A 20,519-nucleotide genomic window follows, 5' to 3' on the forward strand; every position below is an offset into this window, starting at 1 on the left:
ATAAATAATAAAACTCATCGCAGACTTTCAATTATTTTTAATACAATTTTAATTAACTTTCTCGAAAAATGTAATTATTCTTAAAATTTTTATTACAATTCCTCAAAAAAATTCAATTATTGTAAAAACCTTTGCTACAATTTATTAAATAAGATTAAAGTGTTATTTTCTATAAAGTTTCAATTAAATTTATTCAAAAAATTAAATTATTATCAAAAATTTTAATGAAATTCTTTGTAATAATTCAATTTTTTTTTTTCAAAATAATTTTAATAATAAAATTCTTCGTAGAAATTTTAATAATTTCAAAAATTTGCCAAAATTCAATTATTTTCAATGTCTACTATTTCAATAAAATTTCATAAAAGTATTCAATTATTTAAAAAGACATTTTAATAAAATTCGTCTCAAGAATTCAATTATTTTCAAAAATTAATATAATTCTTTGCAGAAATTTAATTGTGTTCAACAATTTACAAAAATTCTCGTCAAAATTTCAATAATCTATATGAATTTTTCTCCAAAATTTAATTATTTTCTTAAATTTTAATAAAATTCTTGGCAAAATTTCAATTATTATTTCCAAAATTCTTATAAAATTATTAGGAGAAATTATTTATTTTTAATTAAAATTTTAATCCAATTTCCGAAAAATGAACTTATTCTTAAAATTTTTATTAAAATTTGTCAAGAGAATTCAATTATTTAAAAATTTGTTTATAAAATTCTTTATGAAAATTCAATTTCAAGAAACATTCAATTATTTAATAAAATGTTTATTTTTGTATTTAAATAATTGAATTCTCATGGATTTTTTTTTAGTAAATATTGATTTAAAAATGAATTTCAGTTAAAATTTTAGATTATTATTGAACATTAAAAGTATTAAAGCGTGAATTTATAGAAATAATTGAATTTTGAAAAGGTTTCATATTAAAATCTTTGAAAATTAGAACTTTTCATACTTTTAACTAACATTTCTTTAGAATTAATTTTTTTAAAAAAGTTTAATTGAATTTTTCTTTAATTCTTCAAGTTTTTTTTCTAATATATATTTAATTGAAGAAAGTCTGAATAATCAAAATTACGTAAAAATTAATATTGAAAATAATTGAATATTTACGAAGAATTTTATCATTTTTGAAAATAATTGAATTCTTGCGAAGAATTTTGTCAATTTTAAAAAGTAATTGAATTATTTCGAAGAATGTTATTCAAATTTTTGAGAATAATTGTATTCTTGCTAATAATTTTATTATCTATAAAAATAATTAAATTTTTGACAAGACTTTTAAGGAAATTTAGTATTAATTTTTCTCAAAAAGTTTAATGGAATTTTTTTTTAATTATTTGAAGTTTTTAATTTCTAATTTTTTTTCATTGAAGAATATCAAAATAATTGAAATTTTAGGTAAAATTTAATTGTAAACAAATGGATTTAAAAATTCCCCAAGAAGAACTTTTTCAAAAATTATTAAAAATAATTGATTTAAAGAAGACTTTTAGTTAAAAATTCTAGAAATGAATAATTGAATTGAAATGAAAATAATTTTGAAGAAATTACAGTTATTGATTTTACAATTAAAAATACATTTTTTTAAAAAATAAATTAAATAACTCTAATAAATTTTTACAAATACATAAAACTTTCATATTTCTTTTCTGCATTATCATATTTATCTAATGCCACAAAAATTTAATTTTCTTTTTCCCTGACTTTTCCCTGAATTACAGACAAAATTTTCACTTATTTCTTGCCTTGAAGAATATTCTGATTCACTCTAAAAATGATTAAGTAGGAAAAAAATGTTCTAACTTCTAATACATTTATTTGCGAATTTCTTTAATTGTAAAATTCTTCGAAAACGTAAAATAACTTCATTTTTAAATAAATCTTTAATCATTAGATATTATTTTTCCACAGGAATTAAGATTTTCAACAATTAAAAATTCAAACCTTTTTGAAATTAAGCAACTTATAATAATTAAAGATGACCGAGTGATAAAATTCTTCAAAATTATTTTAATTTCAATTCAATAATTATTTTGGAAAATTTTTAATTAAAATTCTTCTTTAAATAAATTATTTTTAATAAATTTTGGCAAAGTTCATTGAGAATCTTTAAAATCATTTGTTTAGAATTAATGAAATTTCGATTATTCGAAAATGTTGCAATTAAATATACATTAGAAAATAAAAATTTCAAATAATTACAAAAAAGATTCAATTTTTTCAAAAAAAATTATTTCTACAGAAATGTTTAGTTAAAAGAATGAAAAATTCAAAATTTCAAAGATTTAAATTGGAAACCTTTTCAAAATACAATTATTTCTATAAATTCACGCTTTAATACTTTTAATGTTCAATTATTATCTCAAATTTTAACTAAAAAAAAATTTTTAAATCAATTTTTATTACAAAAGTCTACGAGAATTCAATTATATTTAAAAATAGTTACAAAAATAAATTATTTATTGAATAATTAAATGTTTGAGTAGGAATTTATCAACATTTCATTTAGATAATTGAATTCTTTTGGAAAATTTTAATAAAATAGTAAAAATTGAAAGTCAATGAATTTAGGAAAACTTTTAAAAATAATTAATTCAAATTTTGTCAAGAATTTTATTAAAATTCTTGAAAATAATTGAATTTCAGAGAAGAATATTATTATTCAGAAAAATAATTGAAATTTTGACGAGAATTTTTTTTAAATTTTGAACATAATCTAAAATTTTAACTATAATTAATTTTTAAATCAATTTTTATTAAAAAATTCTACGAGAATTCAATTGAATGATTCTTAAAGTTAAATTCTCATAAAGAATTTTATCAACAACTTTTTAAATAATTGAATTCTTTTGACGAATTTTAATATAATTTTTAAGAATAATTATAGTTAAATACTTTTTTTGAGGAATTCGATTAAAATTGTATTACAAATAATTGAAATTCCGAGATGAATTTTTGTTATTTATAAAAATACCTAATTGAATTCCTAAAAATAATTTTATTATTTATACATATTATTTTTTTTAATAATTGAATCTCTGAAAAAAATATTATTTATAAATATAATGGAATTATTGCAAAGAAATTTATAAAAAAATTTGTTAATAATTTAATTTCTGTGAAATTTTAATTATTTATATAAAAATAATTAAATGTTTGGTTAAAATTTGATCAAAAAAGTTTTTTTAATAATTGTATTCTTTTAGAAATTTTTATTAAAATAGTAGATATTAAAAGTCATTGAACTGAGAAAATGTTTTTAAAATAATTGAAATTTTGAAGAGAATTTTATTAAAATTTTTGTAAATAATAATTGAATTTCGCAGAAGAATTTAAATTATTAAAATTTTTCAAAAATGTAATTTTTTGAAAGTTTCTAATTAAATTCATTCCAAATTGAAATTTTATAAATTTTTAAATTGAAACCTTTTGAAGTTAATCTATTTATGAAAATTGTAAACTCAACCCTTTTAAAATTCATAATACCTGAGGCCTGTAAAAGTTTATAAAAATTATGAAATTTGAATTAGGGGAATAATGAAAATAATAATAATAACAATGCGCTTTGAATATGAAATAAATGAAAAATGATTGGAAGAGAAATATAGATGAATGAAAAGAGATAAAAATGAATTTGAATGTGTGTTTGTATGGGAGAAACCTGTTTTCTTTGGGGGTCTGATAATCTCGAAATTTTATAAATTTCCCCCTTCATAATTGATTTTTACCGACACTTGAATTTTTACCGACGACACCACCAAGGGAAGCGGATCTTCACACGTGCAGAACGTGCAGGAGTATAAGCAAGGTGAAAAAATATAGTGGCCTAACCAGTGCCGAGAGCCGAGAGGACACACCTTTGGGGGTTGTAAACCTGAATACATTAGAGTAATAAAAGCAAGTGAACGTCCCACAGCACCCAACTTTAATGCTCAATGCAATAATTTCGAAAAATTTCAGCATACAACACTTTCAATTGAACACAACACAATTGAGAATTGGGGAAAATTTCATTTTTCTTAATGTCCTGTTTCGTGAATTGAATAATAAACAATGCAACTACTTACGTGGGGTACTCGATGTGTCTGAAACCTGTGTGCCTTGGGTAGATATCAGCAATGGGAACAACTGCGGCTACAAGCCAACGATTAGAACGCTCGCAGTCGAAATAGGGTCTTGTGAAGTGAACAGGTCCAGGGATTTCATCCGCGCCTAAGAATACAAATTTTATTTTTTATTTTCATTTCAGGCAATGACCACTGCAATACCCAACTTGCGACTCGATATTTTCAAATAATTTTATTTAATTTACGACTTTTCAGGACATAACTTCATTCTCGCCGTTTACTTGATTTTCAAGTTTTACTAAAAAAGTTTAATGATAATTACAATAATCTAATTTTATAACTGAAGGACCGAATCGAAGAACCAACACTTGTATACGGAAAGAAAATATCTACAGAAAATTTTAATACCCCGTATTCGAAAACATCAATAGTTTTATTTAAAATAAATATTTTATCATTTTTTTTCATTGGAATTAAGATGTTCAAAAATTTCAAATTCAAACCTTTTCAAATTGAACAACTCATAAAGAATATTATTATAAAACATAAAGATGACCGGCTGACAAAATCATTATTTTATTATTATAAGAATATTGTTACTGTAATTTCTTCAAAATTATTTGTATCATTTCAATTCAATTAACATTTTCTAGAATTTTTAACTAAAATTCTACTTTAAATTAATAACATCAATTATTATTATTCAATTAAAATTTTTCAAAAAAAATTAATTCTTCAGAATTGTTAGTTAAAAGTACGAAATATTTAAATACAAAAATAAATAATATTAAATCTTTCTTAAAATTTAATTTTTACGAAGAATTGTATTAATAACTTTTGAAAATATTTCATTTCTTTTAAGGAATTTAATTAAAATTTTAATGAAATTTATTATATTAAAGAATTTTATAAAAAAATTTTGAAAATAATTGAAAACTTTTGAAGAATTTTATTAAAATTTTTTTAAATAATTTAATTAATAAGAAAAATATAAATAATAATTTATGAAAATAATTGCATTCATGCAAAGAATTTTATTAAAATTTTTGAAAATAATTGACTTCAGAAGAATTTTTAAAAAAATTTTTGACAATATTTAATTCTTGAGAAGAATTTCCCTATCTATTTACAAAGATAATTTAATTCTTGACAAGAATTTTTAAAAAATTTAGAAAATAATTTAATTTCTGCAAAGTATTTTATTACTTTTCAAAAGAATTGAATTCTTGTGATGAATTTTAATATTTATTAAAATAATTGAATTTTGGAAAAGAATTTTATTAAAATTCCTCAGAATAATTGATTTTATGGGAAGAATTTATGCGATTTTGTTGTTTATCAAGCTAATTGAATTCTTCAGCAAAATTACTTAAAATTTTTTGAAAATAATTGATTTTCTGCGGCGAATTAAATGTTATTTAAGAAAATATTTGAATTATTGCAACGAATTTTATTGTTTTATTGAATAACTAGCTGTCGTACCCGTCTTCGACGGGTTTTAGTTTCTACCAATACATTTAAGTTTCTACCAATCTGGAAAATCAGGAAATAGCTAGGGAATTTAATTTGACCGGAAAAAAATAATAATTAGTTACCATTATAGCTATTTTAGTAGGAAAATATTACTATTTGAATCAGTGATTGACTTTTTGTTATCAAATTAGTTATTTTAACCAATTCAAATGCAGAGAAGAATATTTATCAATTTGTAGTACTTTAATTAATGTATTAAAAAAATTAAATTTTCCATACAGTTTTTGGAGTTATAGTAGAGTCTAATTGGAACTAATTGTATCGCAAGTAGACCCTACGTTACGACTGCTAAAACCTAACATAAGACCTAAATTTTAGGCTGAAAGTAGGGCTTAAATTTTGACTCGGGTCTGTTTTCATAAATATTATACATCAATAAAAATTGAAGTAAAAAGCAATTTTTTAAAAGCGAATTAATATAATGAAACTTTTTCTTAATTTGATAGGAAAATTCCCGGTTCGGCATATTCCCAGCTTTTTACAGTTTTTCCCGTTTGGTAGATACCCAGTTAAATGTATTAGTATAAACAGAAAACTGTACGACAGCAAGTAATACAATCTATATTTATATGAACTTAAGAAACAGTATTTTCATAAAATAAGTAAATTTTTATAGCCATTTGTAGATTTATTTATGGATAAAATCAAGTAAATTTAAATTTGACAAAAAAGAGATAAACCGTGAAAAGTTTGGACAAAGCAGGGAATTTTGTTAAACAAAAATAGACACCGTGTTAACTTTTGTCTTTACATTGCTCAAAACATCTCTTAAAGTTAAATCTAGAGTTAAAATGAAAAAACGTTTTAACATGTAAGTTTTTGCCTAGTGGCATAATATGCTTGTATTGTATCACAGGTGACTTACAATTCTTGACATCCTGCGAAATCATTTTAATCATAAAAAATTTCCATTTTCAATATTTCTCAACTTCTTGAAAATATTAGATTGATTTGATAAATAATTTTGAATTGCACTATTTTGACATCAAAATATTAATCAGAGACTCCAAAAATACTACTGAATTATACTTCATATAGTAATTAGTATCGATTTTTTGATATATTGAAAATTTTTTTATATTTCTTGTAGGATAGTATTTTTTGCAAAATTATGATAAAATCTGACTAAATAACATATAATATTCATTTTTAGAAAGTTTAAAAGCTATCCATTAAAAATTGTGAAATTTGGAAATTTTCCATTTTTCAAGTTTTTGAAAATATTTTTATATTTACATCTTAGTTGTAGAATAGTATTTTTTGAAAAATTATGCTAAAATGTGACCAAATAACATGTAATACTCAAATATAGAAAGTTTAAAAGCAATCCATAAAAAAATGTAAAATTTTGAAATTTTCGATTTTTTGAAAACATTTTTATACTTACATATTAGTTATAGGACTTTATTTTTTGCAAAGTTATGCTATAATGTGACTAAATAACATATAATACTCAAGTATATAAACTTCAAAAGCAATCCATGAAAAATAAAAAATTTTGAAATTTTCGATTTTTTGAATTTTTTGAAAAAATTGAATATCTCCCGTTCTAATTAATATTTTTTAAATCTGTAAATTTATAAACCTTCCTTGGGTCAATACCTAATAACCTACCAAGTTGGACTTAAATCGATTCACATGTTTTTGTGTGATTGGGGTACAAAGTTTTTGTGACAGACAAACATACATACATACATACATACATACATACATACATTAAATTTTTTAAGAACATTTTTGGAATCTCTGATGTCCATAATAACTAATCATGTTAACATTTTGAAGTTTTAAGCAATGTACAGACAGACATCTGATTTTATTAATAAGGATTGAATGTTTTTTAAAATTGAATTCTTTCCTCAAGTTTCAATAAAATTTTTAACAATAATTGCATTTTCAAGGAATTTACTTAAAATTGTATTAAAAATATTTGAAATTCTGCGATGAAAATAATTGAATTCGTAAATGAAATGTTATTGTTTATGAAAATAATTGAATCTTTTCCTAGAATTGTATCAAAAAGTTTTTTCTATAATTAAATCTGTTGATAAATTTTATGACAATAGTAAATATTTAAAAACATTGAATTGCGAAAAACTTTTGAAAATAATTGAAATTTTGCAAAGAATTTTATTTAAATTTTTGAAAATAATTGAATTTTTAGCGAAGAATTGTATTAACAACTTTTGTAAATATTTCATTTCTTTTAAGGAATTTAATTAAAATTTTAATAAAATTTATTATATTAAAGAATTTTATAACAATTTTTGAAAATAATTGAAAACTTTTGAAGAATTTTATTAAAATTTTTGAAAATAATTGACTTCAGAAGAATTTTTAAAAAAATTTTTGACAATATTTAATTCTTGAGAAGAATTTCCCTATCTATTTACAAAGATAATTTAATTCTTGACAAGAATTTTTAAAAAATTTAGAAAATAATTTAATTTCTGCAAAGCATTTTATTTCTTTTCAAAAGAATTGAATTCTTGTGGTGAATTTTGATATTTATCAAAATAATTGAATTTTGGAAAAGAATTTTATTAAAATTCCTCAGAATAATTGATTTTATGGGAAGAATTTATGCGATTTTGTTGTTTATCAAGCTAATTGAATTCTTCAGCAAAATTACTTAAAATTTTTTGAAAATAATTGATTTTCTGCGGCGAATTAAATGTTATTTAAGAAAATATTTGAATTATTGCAATGAATTTTATTGTTTTATTGAATAATTGAATGTTTTTTAAAATTGAATTCTTTCCTCAAGTTTCAATAAAATTTTAAATAATAATTGCATTTTTCAAGGAATTTATTTAAAATTGTATTACAAATATTTGAAATTCTGCGATGAAAATAGTTGAATTCGTAAATGAAATTTTATTATTTATGAAAATAATTGAATCTTCTCGTAGAATTGTATCAAAAAGTTTTTTCTATAATTAAATCTGTTGATAAATTTTATGAAAATAGTAAATATTGAAATTCGTTGAATTGCGATAAACTTTTGAAAATAATTGAGAAAGAAAGAAATAATTGCAAAGAATTTATTTAAATTTTTGAAAATAATTGAATTTTTGGCGAAAAATTTTGGTATTTATAAAAATAATTGAATTCTTGACGAGATATTCATTAAAATTTATAAAAGTAATTGAATTCGTGCAAAGTATTTTATTAAATTTTGTTTAAATAATTGAAATTTTGCCAAGAATTTAATTACAATTTTTGACAATAATTGAATTCTTGAGACGAATTTTGATATTTATCAAAATAATTGAATTTTGGAAAAGAATTTCATTAAAAATCCTTAAAATAATTGATTTTATGGGGAGAATTTTGTTGGTTATCAAGATAATTGAATTCTTTTGCAGAATTATTTAAAAATTATTGAAAATAATAATTGATTTCCTGCGACGAATTAAATAATATTTATGAAAATAAGTTTCAAAACAAAAGTTTCCAATTGAAAGTTTCAACGGCACTTTGCTAAATTTGGTGTGAATTTATCATTAAAGATTAAAAGATAAAAGAAAAAAATAGTGGAAATTTAGTGGAAATTTTGAAAATAGGGTACGTTAAGGGGCCAAAATTAAAAAAGGGGACTTTTAGGGAAATAGGGGACAGACTGTGAAGCCTGCAATAATTCAATTACTTTCACTGAGAATAACATTTTTTATGGAAATTCAATTTAAAAAAAAAATGTTTGTTAAAATTCAAAGCAAGAATTGAATTATTTTCAGAAATAAAATTTCACAAAAGAATTCAATTGTTTAAAAATAAAATTTTCATAATATTTATTATATTTCGAAAAAATTAATTATTTAAAACAATGTTTATAAAATTCTTATAAAGAATTCAATTACTTAAATAAATAAAATTTTTCACGGAAATTCAATTCTTTTTAAACATTTTAATAACATTTTTTGCAATAGTTTAATTATTTTCGTAAATAATAAAAATATTAGCAACTAATTATTTAAAACAATGTTTTTTAAACTGATAAAAATCCCTGACTTTTCTCTGATCCCTCCCTACCCCCTGTGGACAAACTGAACCCCCCCCCCCTCTCCTCCCCCTAAACTGGATAATTTTCTTAAATTCGACTTAAATCTCTGTCTATAATAAACTTTCTTATAAGTATTTAAGAAATATAACATTTGTAAATTAATATTTTTAAAACTTCCTTTTATATTCTCTAATAAGCATTATGATTCCCAATATTCTGAATTCGTCTTAAATGTTTTTATATGCACAAAATAAAATTGCTTAGATATCTTAAAATTAACTATAGAAAATTAAATAAATATACTGAAATTTTCCCCTTTCGTTCAAGTTTTCAATACAATATTAATATATTCTTTAGATTTTTTCTTTCCGTGTATGTCCCCTGTGGGACTCAGCTTCCAGCTGCGCAGGGGACTTGCTCTTTAGCCAAACTTTAGCCCTTCCATTGGTACTTTTATTATATTTCATTTAAAAAATCAAAGTTCATTTACCTCGTGGTCCGTGGAAAGTATAAGTTTCGTTAGTGTTATTCGCGTATCTTATTTCCACCTGGTAAGTAGTTTTCGTGTCATGTCGTTTTTTAATGAGATTCGGATCCGGTAGCCAACTTTTGAACCTAAAATTAATAAATTATATTAATATTATTTAAAACCAATAATAGTATGAACAAAAAATATCTTATTCTATGGAATAATAAATAGATTCAAATATAATTATCAATATTTTCATTTTTTTATGGGTAAGAGTTTTCGAACTTATAAATTTTGTATTTAAAATTTCTATTTTTTCCTATTTTTGTGATAAAATTTTAGAATTACCAAAAGTACAATAATTAATTAATTAATCAGAAAGTATCAATTATAAATAAAATTGGGGCATTAGCATTATTATTTAATATAACCTCCTAAAATTGCAAACTTCTTTAAATTGTAATGCATAAAATTTCAATTGTTTATAACTTTTTTAATTTAATCATTTGTGAGATTTGCTAAATAATATGTAAAGTGGTAATTATATAATAAGAATTTTGATATAATATTGAATTTGAAAATTATGAAAGTGAAGTTTTCTAGCATAGTCTAATAAGTCTTCCTGGGGAATTTCTTTGAATTAAAAAAACATTTGCCGTACGAGTAGTCATCCTAGTTAATGATCTCATTCGTTTCTAATGAGTTAAAGCGGTTCAAAGATCTTAATTAGTTTTACAGGGTTACCACAAAAATGTAATTTTGTTTTTCCCTGACTTTTCCTTGTCCAAACAAACTTTAAACTTTTTCCCTGACCCTAGAGAATATATTCTGATTCACTCTAAAAATTATTAGATGCTCAAAAAAATGTTCTGATACATTTATTTAGATACGAATTTCTTTAAATGTAAAGTTATTCGAAAACATCAATAGTTTAATGTAAAATAAATATTTTAATCATTATTATTTTACCATAGGAATTAAGATTTTCAAAATTTTCAAATTCTGACCTTTTTGAAATTCAACAACTTATAATATAATTAAAAATGACCGATGAGTGATAAAATCATTATTTTATATTACAAGAATATTGTTAGTCACAGTTTTCTTGAAAGTATTAAATTGATACTGAAGTGGATCAAACTAATGCCAAAAATTTGGATCAATTTTGTATTTTATCCACATTTTTGGTATCAATTCATTGCAATTTGAAACAATTAAGTTAACAATGCTGTAATTGTTTTAAAATTATTTTTATCAAATCAATTCACTTATTACTATCTAGAATTTTAAATTAAAATTCTTCTGTAAATCAATTATTTTTAATAATTTTTGAAAAAGTTCTGTTAGAATTTTCAAATCCATTTGTTTACAATTCAATTATACGAAATTTCGATTATTCGGATATTCTTCAATTAAATATATATAATTCGACGCCTCCCGTTCATATAATGCTTATTGAAAAACAAATGCAAGATCATTCTTATTCAGTTTTTAGTGCAAGACAATTCTTATTCGATTTTCCGTGCAATAAAATGCTTATTCAAAATTCTATGCTAAAAAGTACAATCTGAAATTAGCTTACACTATGAGTTTTATAAAATTTTCAATTGAATATAATTTTTAATTACAATTGCTTAAACAATATTTCTTAATACGTAAGAGATAATCAAGTATTAAATTTTCTAATAAAAATAGATACGCACTGAAATTCTCAGATATTTAATTGCAATTTAATATTAAAAAGATGATTTAGGGTTACATTTATTGTTCTGTCAGTGGCAATTGTTTTGCACACAATTTTGAATAAGCATCTTATTGCACGGAAAATCGAATAAGAATTGTCTTGCACTAAAAACTGAATAAGAATGATCTTGCATTTGTTTTTCAATAAGCATTATATGAACGGGAGGCGTCGAATTATTAGAAAAGAAAAACTTCAAATAATTAAAAAAATCAATTTTTAGTAGAAAATTCGACGAAAATTCAATTATTTAAATACAAAAGCAAATAATTTATTGAATAATTGAATGTTTCTGAAAATTGAATTCTTATAAAGAATTTCATTAGCAATTTTTTGAATAATTGAAAAAAAAGGGTTCAAGAAATGATAAACACAATAAATTCATCTTTTAATTTGGCAACGGGTTTTTTGAAGTAAAATCCTTTATTATAAATCCTTTATTTTTAATAATTATTTTAAAATATATTAAAAAATCTAACGAATTTTAGAAGATTTCGATTTATTAAAATTTTTCAAAAATATAAGTTTTTAATGAAATTTATTAAAAATTGAAGTTTTATAAAATTTCAAACTGAAACCTTTTGAAGTTGATCTATTTATGAAAATTGTAAACGCACTTTTTTTTAAAAAAATTTAATTAATTTTGAAATATTTAAGTAAAATTATTAAATAATTTACAAGAAATAATTTTATAGTATAGTTGTTTAAGAATAAAGTTATAAAATAAATTAATGTCAGAAATAGAAAAAATTGAAAGTTTTCTTTTAGAATTCGTGGTAATTTTATAATTTATGAGGCAAACAAAAAAAACACGAACTGTCATAAAGTTATTATTCATAAATTATTTACTGAATAATTTTATTAAACATTTCAAAATAAAAATGAACTGAATTTTAAAAGAGTTGCGTTTAAAATTTTCATAAATAGATCAACTTTAAAAGTTTTTAATTTGAAATTTTATGAAATTTGAATTTGGAATAAATTTAATTAAAAAATTTTAAAAAATTAAATTTTTGAAAAATTTTAATAATTCATAGTCTTTTGAAATTAGTTACATTTTGTATAATATATATTTTATTAATTATTAAAAATAATAAATTCGTAGGAGAATTTTAATTAAAACACTAAAAAACATTTAATTTTAGCGAAGTTACAAATGATTGCAGAAATTTAATTATATTCAAAAATTTTTCTCAATTTAATGATTTTTAATAATTATATTATTTAAATAAAGTTTTTCAAAAGAATTCAATTATTTAAAAACAATTTTATCAAAGTTCCACGCAAACAATTATTTTCATAAATAATAAAAAATTTCACATTGATTCAATTATTTATAAATTTTTTATACATTTCTTCGTAGAATTTCAATTATTTCCCGTTCAATTTTAATCAAATGTATAATTATTCTTAAAAATATGTTGATAAAATTCTTTATGAAGATTCAATTTTAAGAAACTAATTATATTCAATATCTAAATTATTTATTTTTATATTTAAATAATTGAATTCACATTGAATTTTCTAATAAAAATTGATTTAAAAATGACTTTCAGTTAAAATTTTAAATAATAATTGATATGAATTGCTCAAAAATGTAATTCTTAAAAAGTTTATTAAAATTCTTTACAAAAATTCAATTATTTTCATAAAGAATTAAATTCTTTTTAGGAATTCAATTCTTTTTTTAAATAATAACATTTTCGTTAGGAATTTAATTATTTTTATAAATAATTTGAAATTTTACATGTTGAACCTAATCTTAGTAAACGACTTATTTTGCAGAAATGATTTTTATAAGAAAAGAAGGAAAAAATAGTTTAAATAAAATAAGTGATTTAGATAAATCGTATGAAATGATTTTAAACCTCTCTACAAATAATTTAACGTAAGAAAATTCTCATTTGCCTTTCTCTACTTCTTATTCTTATTTTTGTTTTGTTTTTTTTTTATTCTTTCATTCACCTTTGTAAGGAATCGTTGATGTTTAGAGTTTAGTTTCAATTTTGACTTCACAGTTTACACATGTTCAATTTATTTTATTTTCTTGGTTTTTATAGTGTAAATAGTGTAAATTGTTAAAAATGTTGTTTGTTTATTATTTATTTATTTTGTGTTGTTCTTATTTATCTAATTATTGTTAACAATGGATTATATTTTCTGTTGGTATGTTTATTCATTTTGTTTATTTTTATGCTATTTTATTTATTTATTTTATTTTTTATTTTAATTTTATTATTTTTCAATTTTATTTTTTTAATTACCTTAATTTTTCTATCTTCATTAACACATTTTAGTAATTTAGTATTTTAATATTTCAGTTACTAACTCCAAATGTTATATTACAATTTTTAATTCCTTCGACATGTAATGTAAAACTTTTTTATTTATTGGTAAGATATATGTTTTATTGTTTCTTTTTTCTTTCTTGTCATTTTTATATTCATTTTTATTTTAATATTGTATTAAGTTAATTCTGTTTTATCCTCAGTTTACATTATTTCTGCATTTTTATTTATTACTTATTATTTGATGTTTTTTTAAATTATTATTTAGTCTTCGTGTATTTTCATTATTGGTTTCTGTATTGTTATTATTTTATTTATTGTTTCTAAATTATTATTTAACGTCTTAGTGTTTTTCGTATTTTTATTTTTGTTTTCTGTATTATTTTGTAGACTCCCTGAAGTGGAAATCGTATTGAATTCGAACCGTTGGTGTAATTTTTATATTTAAAAAACCACTTGTCCGAATGTATTCGTGTAAAAAAAAATCTTTTACCTACTATTCCAGGTGATAATTGAATATTAAAAATATTATAAAAGCATAAATGTTAATTGAATTAAAATGATGAAAATAATTTTGAAAAAGTTACAGTAACAATATTCTTATAATATAAAATAATTTTGTCACTCGGTCATCTTTAATTATTGGATTTTAAATGGTTTAAATTTGAATGTTTTGAAGAATTTTAATTCCTACAGAAAAATAATGATTAAATATTTATTTAAAAAAGAAGTTACTGATGTTTTGGAATATAATTATACAATTAAAGAAATACGTAAATAAATGTAACAGAACATTTTTTGAGCATCTAATCATTTTTATAGTGAATCAGAATATTCTTTAGGGTCAGGGAAAGAGTGAAAATTTTGTCTGGAAATCATCGGGAAAAACAAAATTAAATTTTTGTGCAACCCTATGATAACGAATAGTTTTATTTTTTTTTTAGTGTAATATGTAATGTGTATGTGTTTTAGTGTAATGATATTTACCATTCATTAATTCTGTAATAATCTGTGGTATAGTCAGAGCTTTTACGATCAGCGGGAAACACTCCAAGATCTAGAACTTTGAAGGTGTTCCTCGTGGAGAGTCTCTCCAAATGGACAGGGTCGTTGAAGTCGTCCTCCCTGAAAGTCCTGGGCGCGAATCTCGGCATTGTTTTGTTGAAGAACCCGCGAAAAGAAGGCGAGTACGAGGAGTTGGGAGCGAAATAAATAGCAGAAGCATTAATGTACGGATTGGCGGAGACGTCGGCCACCGTGGACAGTAAATAGTACATCATGCCAGGGTCATAGGTGTCATTGATGGCCGGTCGAATGAACCTCGACTGGAGGATATAACTCCAGAAGTAGGACCTGCTCAGGGCCATGTTGTGCAGGTGCAGCAGTGCAGTTCTGTTGGGAAATACTGGATTCACGTTCAAATCCTTTATGTCGGGCAAATGCGAAACTGAATCCCCGGGCAGAAACAAATCGCCCAGGTGCTGAATCTGACAATTCTCCCCAGTAACTCGATCCATTTTATTTCGAATCTCATCGTACGTATCTCTGTCCTGCCATTCAAATTGACCGACAACGCCCAATACATAACAAACAATGACTAATATTCCCAATCGCAGGCTCGCCTTCATTTTCTCACCTTATTTTCACTTACTTTGTCAAAATAGAATTACCAACTGAATACCATTTCAAAAAATAAAAGGAAACTCTTTTCTCGGTTGGAAAAAAATCTGAAATGGGAAAATGTTTACTTGAATTGAACAATTTTGAACCTGCCTGACACACGTTTACACCGCGGTAACTATCACACACTCCAACAGACACTGACACGCCCAAGGGAGTAAGCATGTGGTGCAGCAGGCGAATACAATCGTGACTCCGACTGTGTGCGTGGGAAGCGGCGTAAGGCCTGGCCAACGCATAACATAGCATGAGTTGGAGGAGAATACTCCTCTCCTCCTCTAACTCATTGCTTCTCGTGTGTTCTCGTGCCCGTTCAAGAATCCATTGTGCCTCGACCGTAGGCAACTGACAACAAGTTGTTTTAAATCGGGAAATCGGTTATATTACCGAGAATTTAACATAACCTCACTTTTGTTATTAAAATTTCGTAAATGCGATGGTCCGGTGGGTCTGGCGCACAGTGAGGCAAAAGTTGGTTGTCGTGGACAAATCAGTCTAGAGGTTACAAATATTATTCGTTTTTAATAAATTATTTTTAAAATGAAAGTTTATAAAATTGCTCACCGATCTGTGGCAGTAGAATTTTGAAAATTCTCAACAAATTTTTTTTAACAATATGTACAAAAAAGAAAAAAAAATTTTATTCAACTATATTTTTATTAAAATGCATTTCTATATTAATCTATGCTAAAATAATTCAAAAAAGAGTTCCAGATAAACAACATAATTATAAGTTATGCCACAGACCTGGGAAACCTGTAATTGTCAGGGAATTTTATAAAGTCTCATTCTAAAAATTTAATTTTTTGCATTTAAATCGTAAAAATTTATGAAACTGAAGTTACCAACGATGATTCAACGAAAAAAATTTTCTCTAAAAAGTTCAGGATACTAATTTTTTTTTGTTTATTTTTAACCCAAGTAAACTCCTAAAAAGTTGATATTTTTTCTCACGGATTTTCCAAAAATCTCGAAATTTCAACTAAATTAATAATTTCTAGCCCCGGTAGCAATTTTTTTCTTCTGATAATTATTTATTTTAATGTCACGAGCCATTAAAAAAAATTCTAAGTCGGAGAAAGCAGTGATTTTGATTTTTTTTAATGAAATTCCAATATTTTTGGAAGATCTACGACAAAAAAATTAAAATCACTGATTATTTCCTTGACTTGAAATTCTTTTTAAATGACTTGTGACATTTAAATAAATAATAATTATCAAAAGAAAAAAATTGCTACCGAATCGAGGAATCAGTAATTAAGTTGAAATTTCGAAATTTTTGGAAAATTCGTGACACAAAAAATTAAAAATCACTGCTTTTTCCGAATTGCAATCACTTGGGATTTTTTTAAATAGAGTCTAATATTAAAATAAACAATTATCAAAAGAAAAAAATTACTACTGCGAGGCGAGGAATTATTCATTTCCATAAAATTCTCGGATTTTCGGAAAATCTGTGACAAAAAAAATTCAAAATCAGTTTTCCTCGACTTGGAACCTTTTGCAATTTTTTTAAAAAAGTTTCTGACATTAGAATATGTAATTATCAAAAGAAAAAAAATGCTATCGGGTCGAGGAATTATTAATTTAGTTGAAATTTCATGATTTTTGGAAAATCCGTGAGAAAAAAATAACAACTTCTGTTTCCCCACTTTTTTTTATTTTAGGGTTTGGAGGGTTTACTTGGGTTAAAAATAAACAATAGAATTTGTATCCTGAACTTTTTAGAGAAAATTTAAAATAAAATTATTTTGTTGAATCAACGTTGGTAACTTCAGTTTCATAAAATTTCAAGTTGATATTATACAACTTTTTAATTATAAATTTAGTGCTTACAATTATTATAAAATAATTAAATGATAGAAATTTGGTTACAAAATATTAGTTAACAAGGGGTCAAGTTTTCCAAAAAAAAAAAATGTCTTACGTAATTTATGGACGGCCCCCATAAGTGCGTATAGCATTCATATTTTTTTTTAGTCAAGACATCAGATTTGATTCTTTCATATATGGAAACGTTAAACGATATCCGTATTATAAAAATTTAAAACCCTTTATTTAAAAACCTAAATTTCGTTTTTTCGGTTTTTAATATAAAAAAACTGCGAGTAGAACTAAAAATTGGACAAGTGCGGGGTAGCACTTCGACTAACTAAAATGACGGGTTCCGTACACCAATGTATTAAAATTATTTGGTTCAAAAAAATAAATAAAAAGGAAATATTGAAGTATGATATGTCTAATATTGTAAGCGATAAGTAGATGAACCTTTGCTGATTACAAGTAAATAATTAATTTAAAAAAAATTTTTTTTTTCAAAAATCTTCTTAAATTAATTATTTGTGATCAGCCTGTAAAAATACACTAATATACCAATTTTTTGGTAATTAGGTCAAATAATGTAGTAAGTTAGAGGAAAAACATGTTTTTCAAAAAAAATTTAGTTTTTCCTTGACAACGCTAAGGCCATCTCACTTTCATAGCAATCTTTCTTCAGCTATATTGGAAAATATTTTACTTATTCGGCAAATCAAATTGTTTGGTGCAAAGATTAATATTAAATTTCGATAAAATAATTATATGGACAGATTTCATAGTGGTACCCAGGCGGAAAAGTCGGACGAATGTCGGAATTTACAACCGGCTGGGATCCGCGCCCGTACAGACCGCAAGTACCGACGGTCTGTACCGATTCGGATCTGAAAAAGCAACCGGCGCGGTACAGATTATGCTCCGACTGTCGGAACCGTCTTCCCACTATTGTCAGTACTGGCTCGGTACTGGATTTCTTCCGCCGGCGGATCTTATTCTTCTGCGGCGTCGGAAGAATGACGAATATGTTTAGTCTGTACTGGCTCGGTGCTGGGCCGGATCCGACTGCGGATGTCGTCATTTATTGTCACATTATAAATCACATTATAAATTTATTTTCAATAAATGTGTCATAACTAAATAATTATTACAATAATTAATTGCATTATTTTAGAAAATAATGATTAATTAATAAATGAATTTAATCAAAATATTAAGTAATTATTTATTAAGAGTTTTTTCAAAATTAAGCAATTAAAAAAATTTGTTGTGCACTTATAGTTTATAATTATTATAAATAAATTTATACTATTAATATAAATTTATTATTATTGAGATATTATTAATTAATATTATTGAGAATTAATAATAAATTATTAATATTAATAAATATTAATATTCATGTTAATAATTTATTATTAATTCTCAATAATATTAATGTTAATTAATAATATCTCAATAATAATAAATTTATTATTATTGTGATATTAATTAAAATTATTAATATTATTATGTTCAATATTATTATATTGAGATACAATTATTTAATATATTAAATAATAATAAAAATATAGCTGTAGCATTGACGCGTAGTTATTCGACAAGTTTTATTTCAGCTTGTGACACTTGAGAGTATTTAAGATTTGAGAGTCCCATGCGAGCGTAGCATAGTGGTTAGCGTGCGAGATTTCGGTGCGTAAATATTCGGTTAGGCGTAGGTTCGTACCTCCAAGCGTTAGGATTTTTCAAATGTGTATGTAATAACAAATTACGTTTAAGTGTATAAAAAAATAAAAAAAATGTGTAAAGTGAACTGTCAATGAATTGTCATCAGTATTTATCTTTTGCAATTAATTATTATTTTTTTATTGATATTTGTTGAAATTATCATTTGGATCCGATCCGGTTGTCAGTCGGTAGAATGCCAGCGCTCGGCTGGCTATTAAATGAAAAATCCACGGTCGGTAGAGTGCCAGGTCCCAGCCGGTTGAATTATACACGGAACGGCTTCTCCCGGCCGGTCAGCGGGCGGTAGAATGCCAGTTCCGAGCCGGTTGCCAGCGCGCTCCTGGCCTAGTCACTATTCGGTAGAATGCCCGTTCACATTCGGTTGGCAGGCGGTTCCGAGCCAGTACAGTTACACCGGCGTCAGTACGGGCTAGGATCCGCGCCGGTTGGAAATTTCCGCCTGGGTATGAACGGTTAAATGCTTTTTCATTTCCAAACAGTTATTTAAAAGAAAACTGCTATTTTCCTTGTCCTCCAACAATTCGACATATTGGAAAGTGACGTCCCTGATTTATGGCCAACGCACAATAGATTCTAGAATGGAAACCCAATTATGGCCAACGCAAAGTGAATACGGATACGGGAATAGTTGCAACCAAATTATATGACCGAAGCAAAATTATTTAGTGATCTCAACCAATCGTTTGGTTACGTCAACAAAATTTTGTATTTGAACATATTTCCCAGTGGGAAAAAAGAAAATTTACGTTTCTTCAACCAAATTAAAATATTTTTATTGTACATACTAACAAAAACCATTCAACCAAATAATTTGATTTCTTAGATACCAACTAAATTTTACTTGTTTCGGACTAAACATATTTCTCAATGTGGATCAACTTAAAATTTTGTTGAAATTTTATAATTTTTAAAAAATATTTAGTTTTCCATTTTTTTAATAAAATTTTTAGTATATAAAATTGTGTATCAAATATATATAGAACTAAATTTTTGTTTTAATTTAAAACTTGTTAGCTTTAAGCGTATGGAAAAATCATCTTTATTTGTTTTGTATGAAAAATATTTCCCTTTTTGGTTCTTTAATTTTTTTGAATAAATCTTAATTAACGTACAAGCTTGCCTCAAGTCCCCAAACAGAATCGAAAATTTTCAAAAGGTTGAAAT

General features: G+C 23.8%; 2 protein-coding genes across 2 annotated transcripts in view; one reads left to right on the plus strand and one right to left on the minus strand.

The window, feature by feature from the left end:
- LOC122500000 overlaps nt 1–15,966 on the minus strand; it is a 32,995-nt gene extending 17,029 nt beyond the window's left edge. The window contains exons 1-3 of the mRNA XM_043608648.1: nt 15,102–15,966; nt 10,107–10,231; nt 4,081–4,225 (exon numbers count right to left, since the gene is read on the minus strand). Coding sequence (XP_043464583.1) covers nt 4,081–4,225; nt 10,107–10,231; nt 15,102–15,742 — 911 coding nt within the window. The 5' untranslated portion in view covers nt 15,743–15,966. The remainder of the gene's footprint in view (nt 1–4,080; nt 4,226–10,106; nt 10,232–15,101) is intronic.
- The window catches only part of LOC122500001 (heterogeneous nuclear ribonucleoprotein R), a 117,110-nt gene continuing 110,472 nt past the window's right edge, over nt 13,882–20,519 (plus strand). Inside the window, exon 1 of the mRNA XM_043608653.1 lies at nt 13,882–13,992. The gene's annotated coding sequence lies outside the window, so the exon portion shown is untranslated. The remainder of the gene's footprint in view (nt 13,993–20,519) is intronic.

Source organism: Leptopilina heterotoma, unplaced genomic scaffold (assembly GCF_015476425.1).
Source record: "Leptopilina heterotoma isolate Lh14 unplaced genomic scaffold, ASM1547642v1 Lhet_180, whole genome shotgun sequence".
NCBI classification, from domain to species: domain Eukaryota; kingdom Metazoa; phylum Arthropoda; class Insecta; order Hymenoptera; family Figitidae; genus Leptopilina; species Leptopilina heterotoma.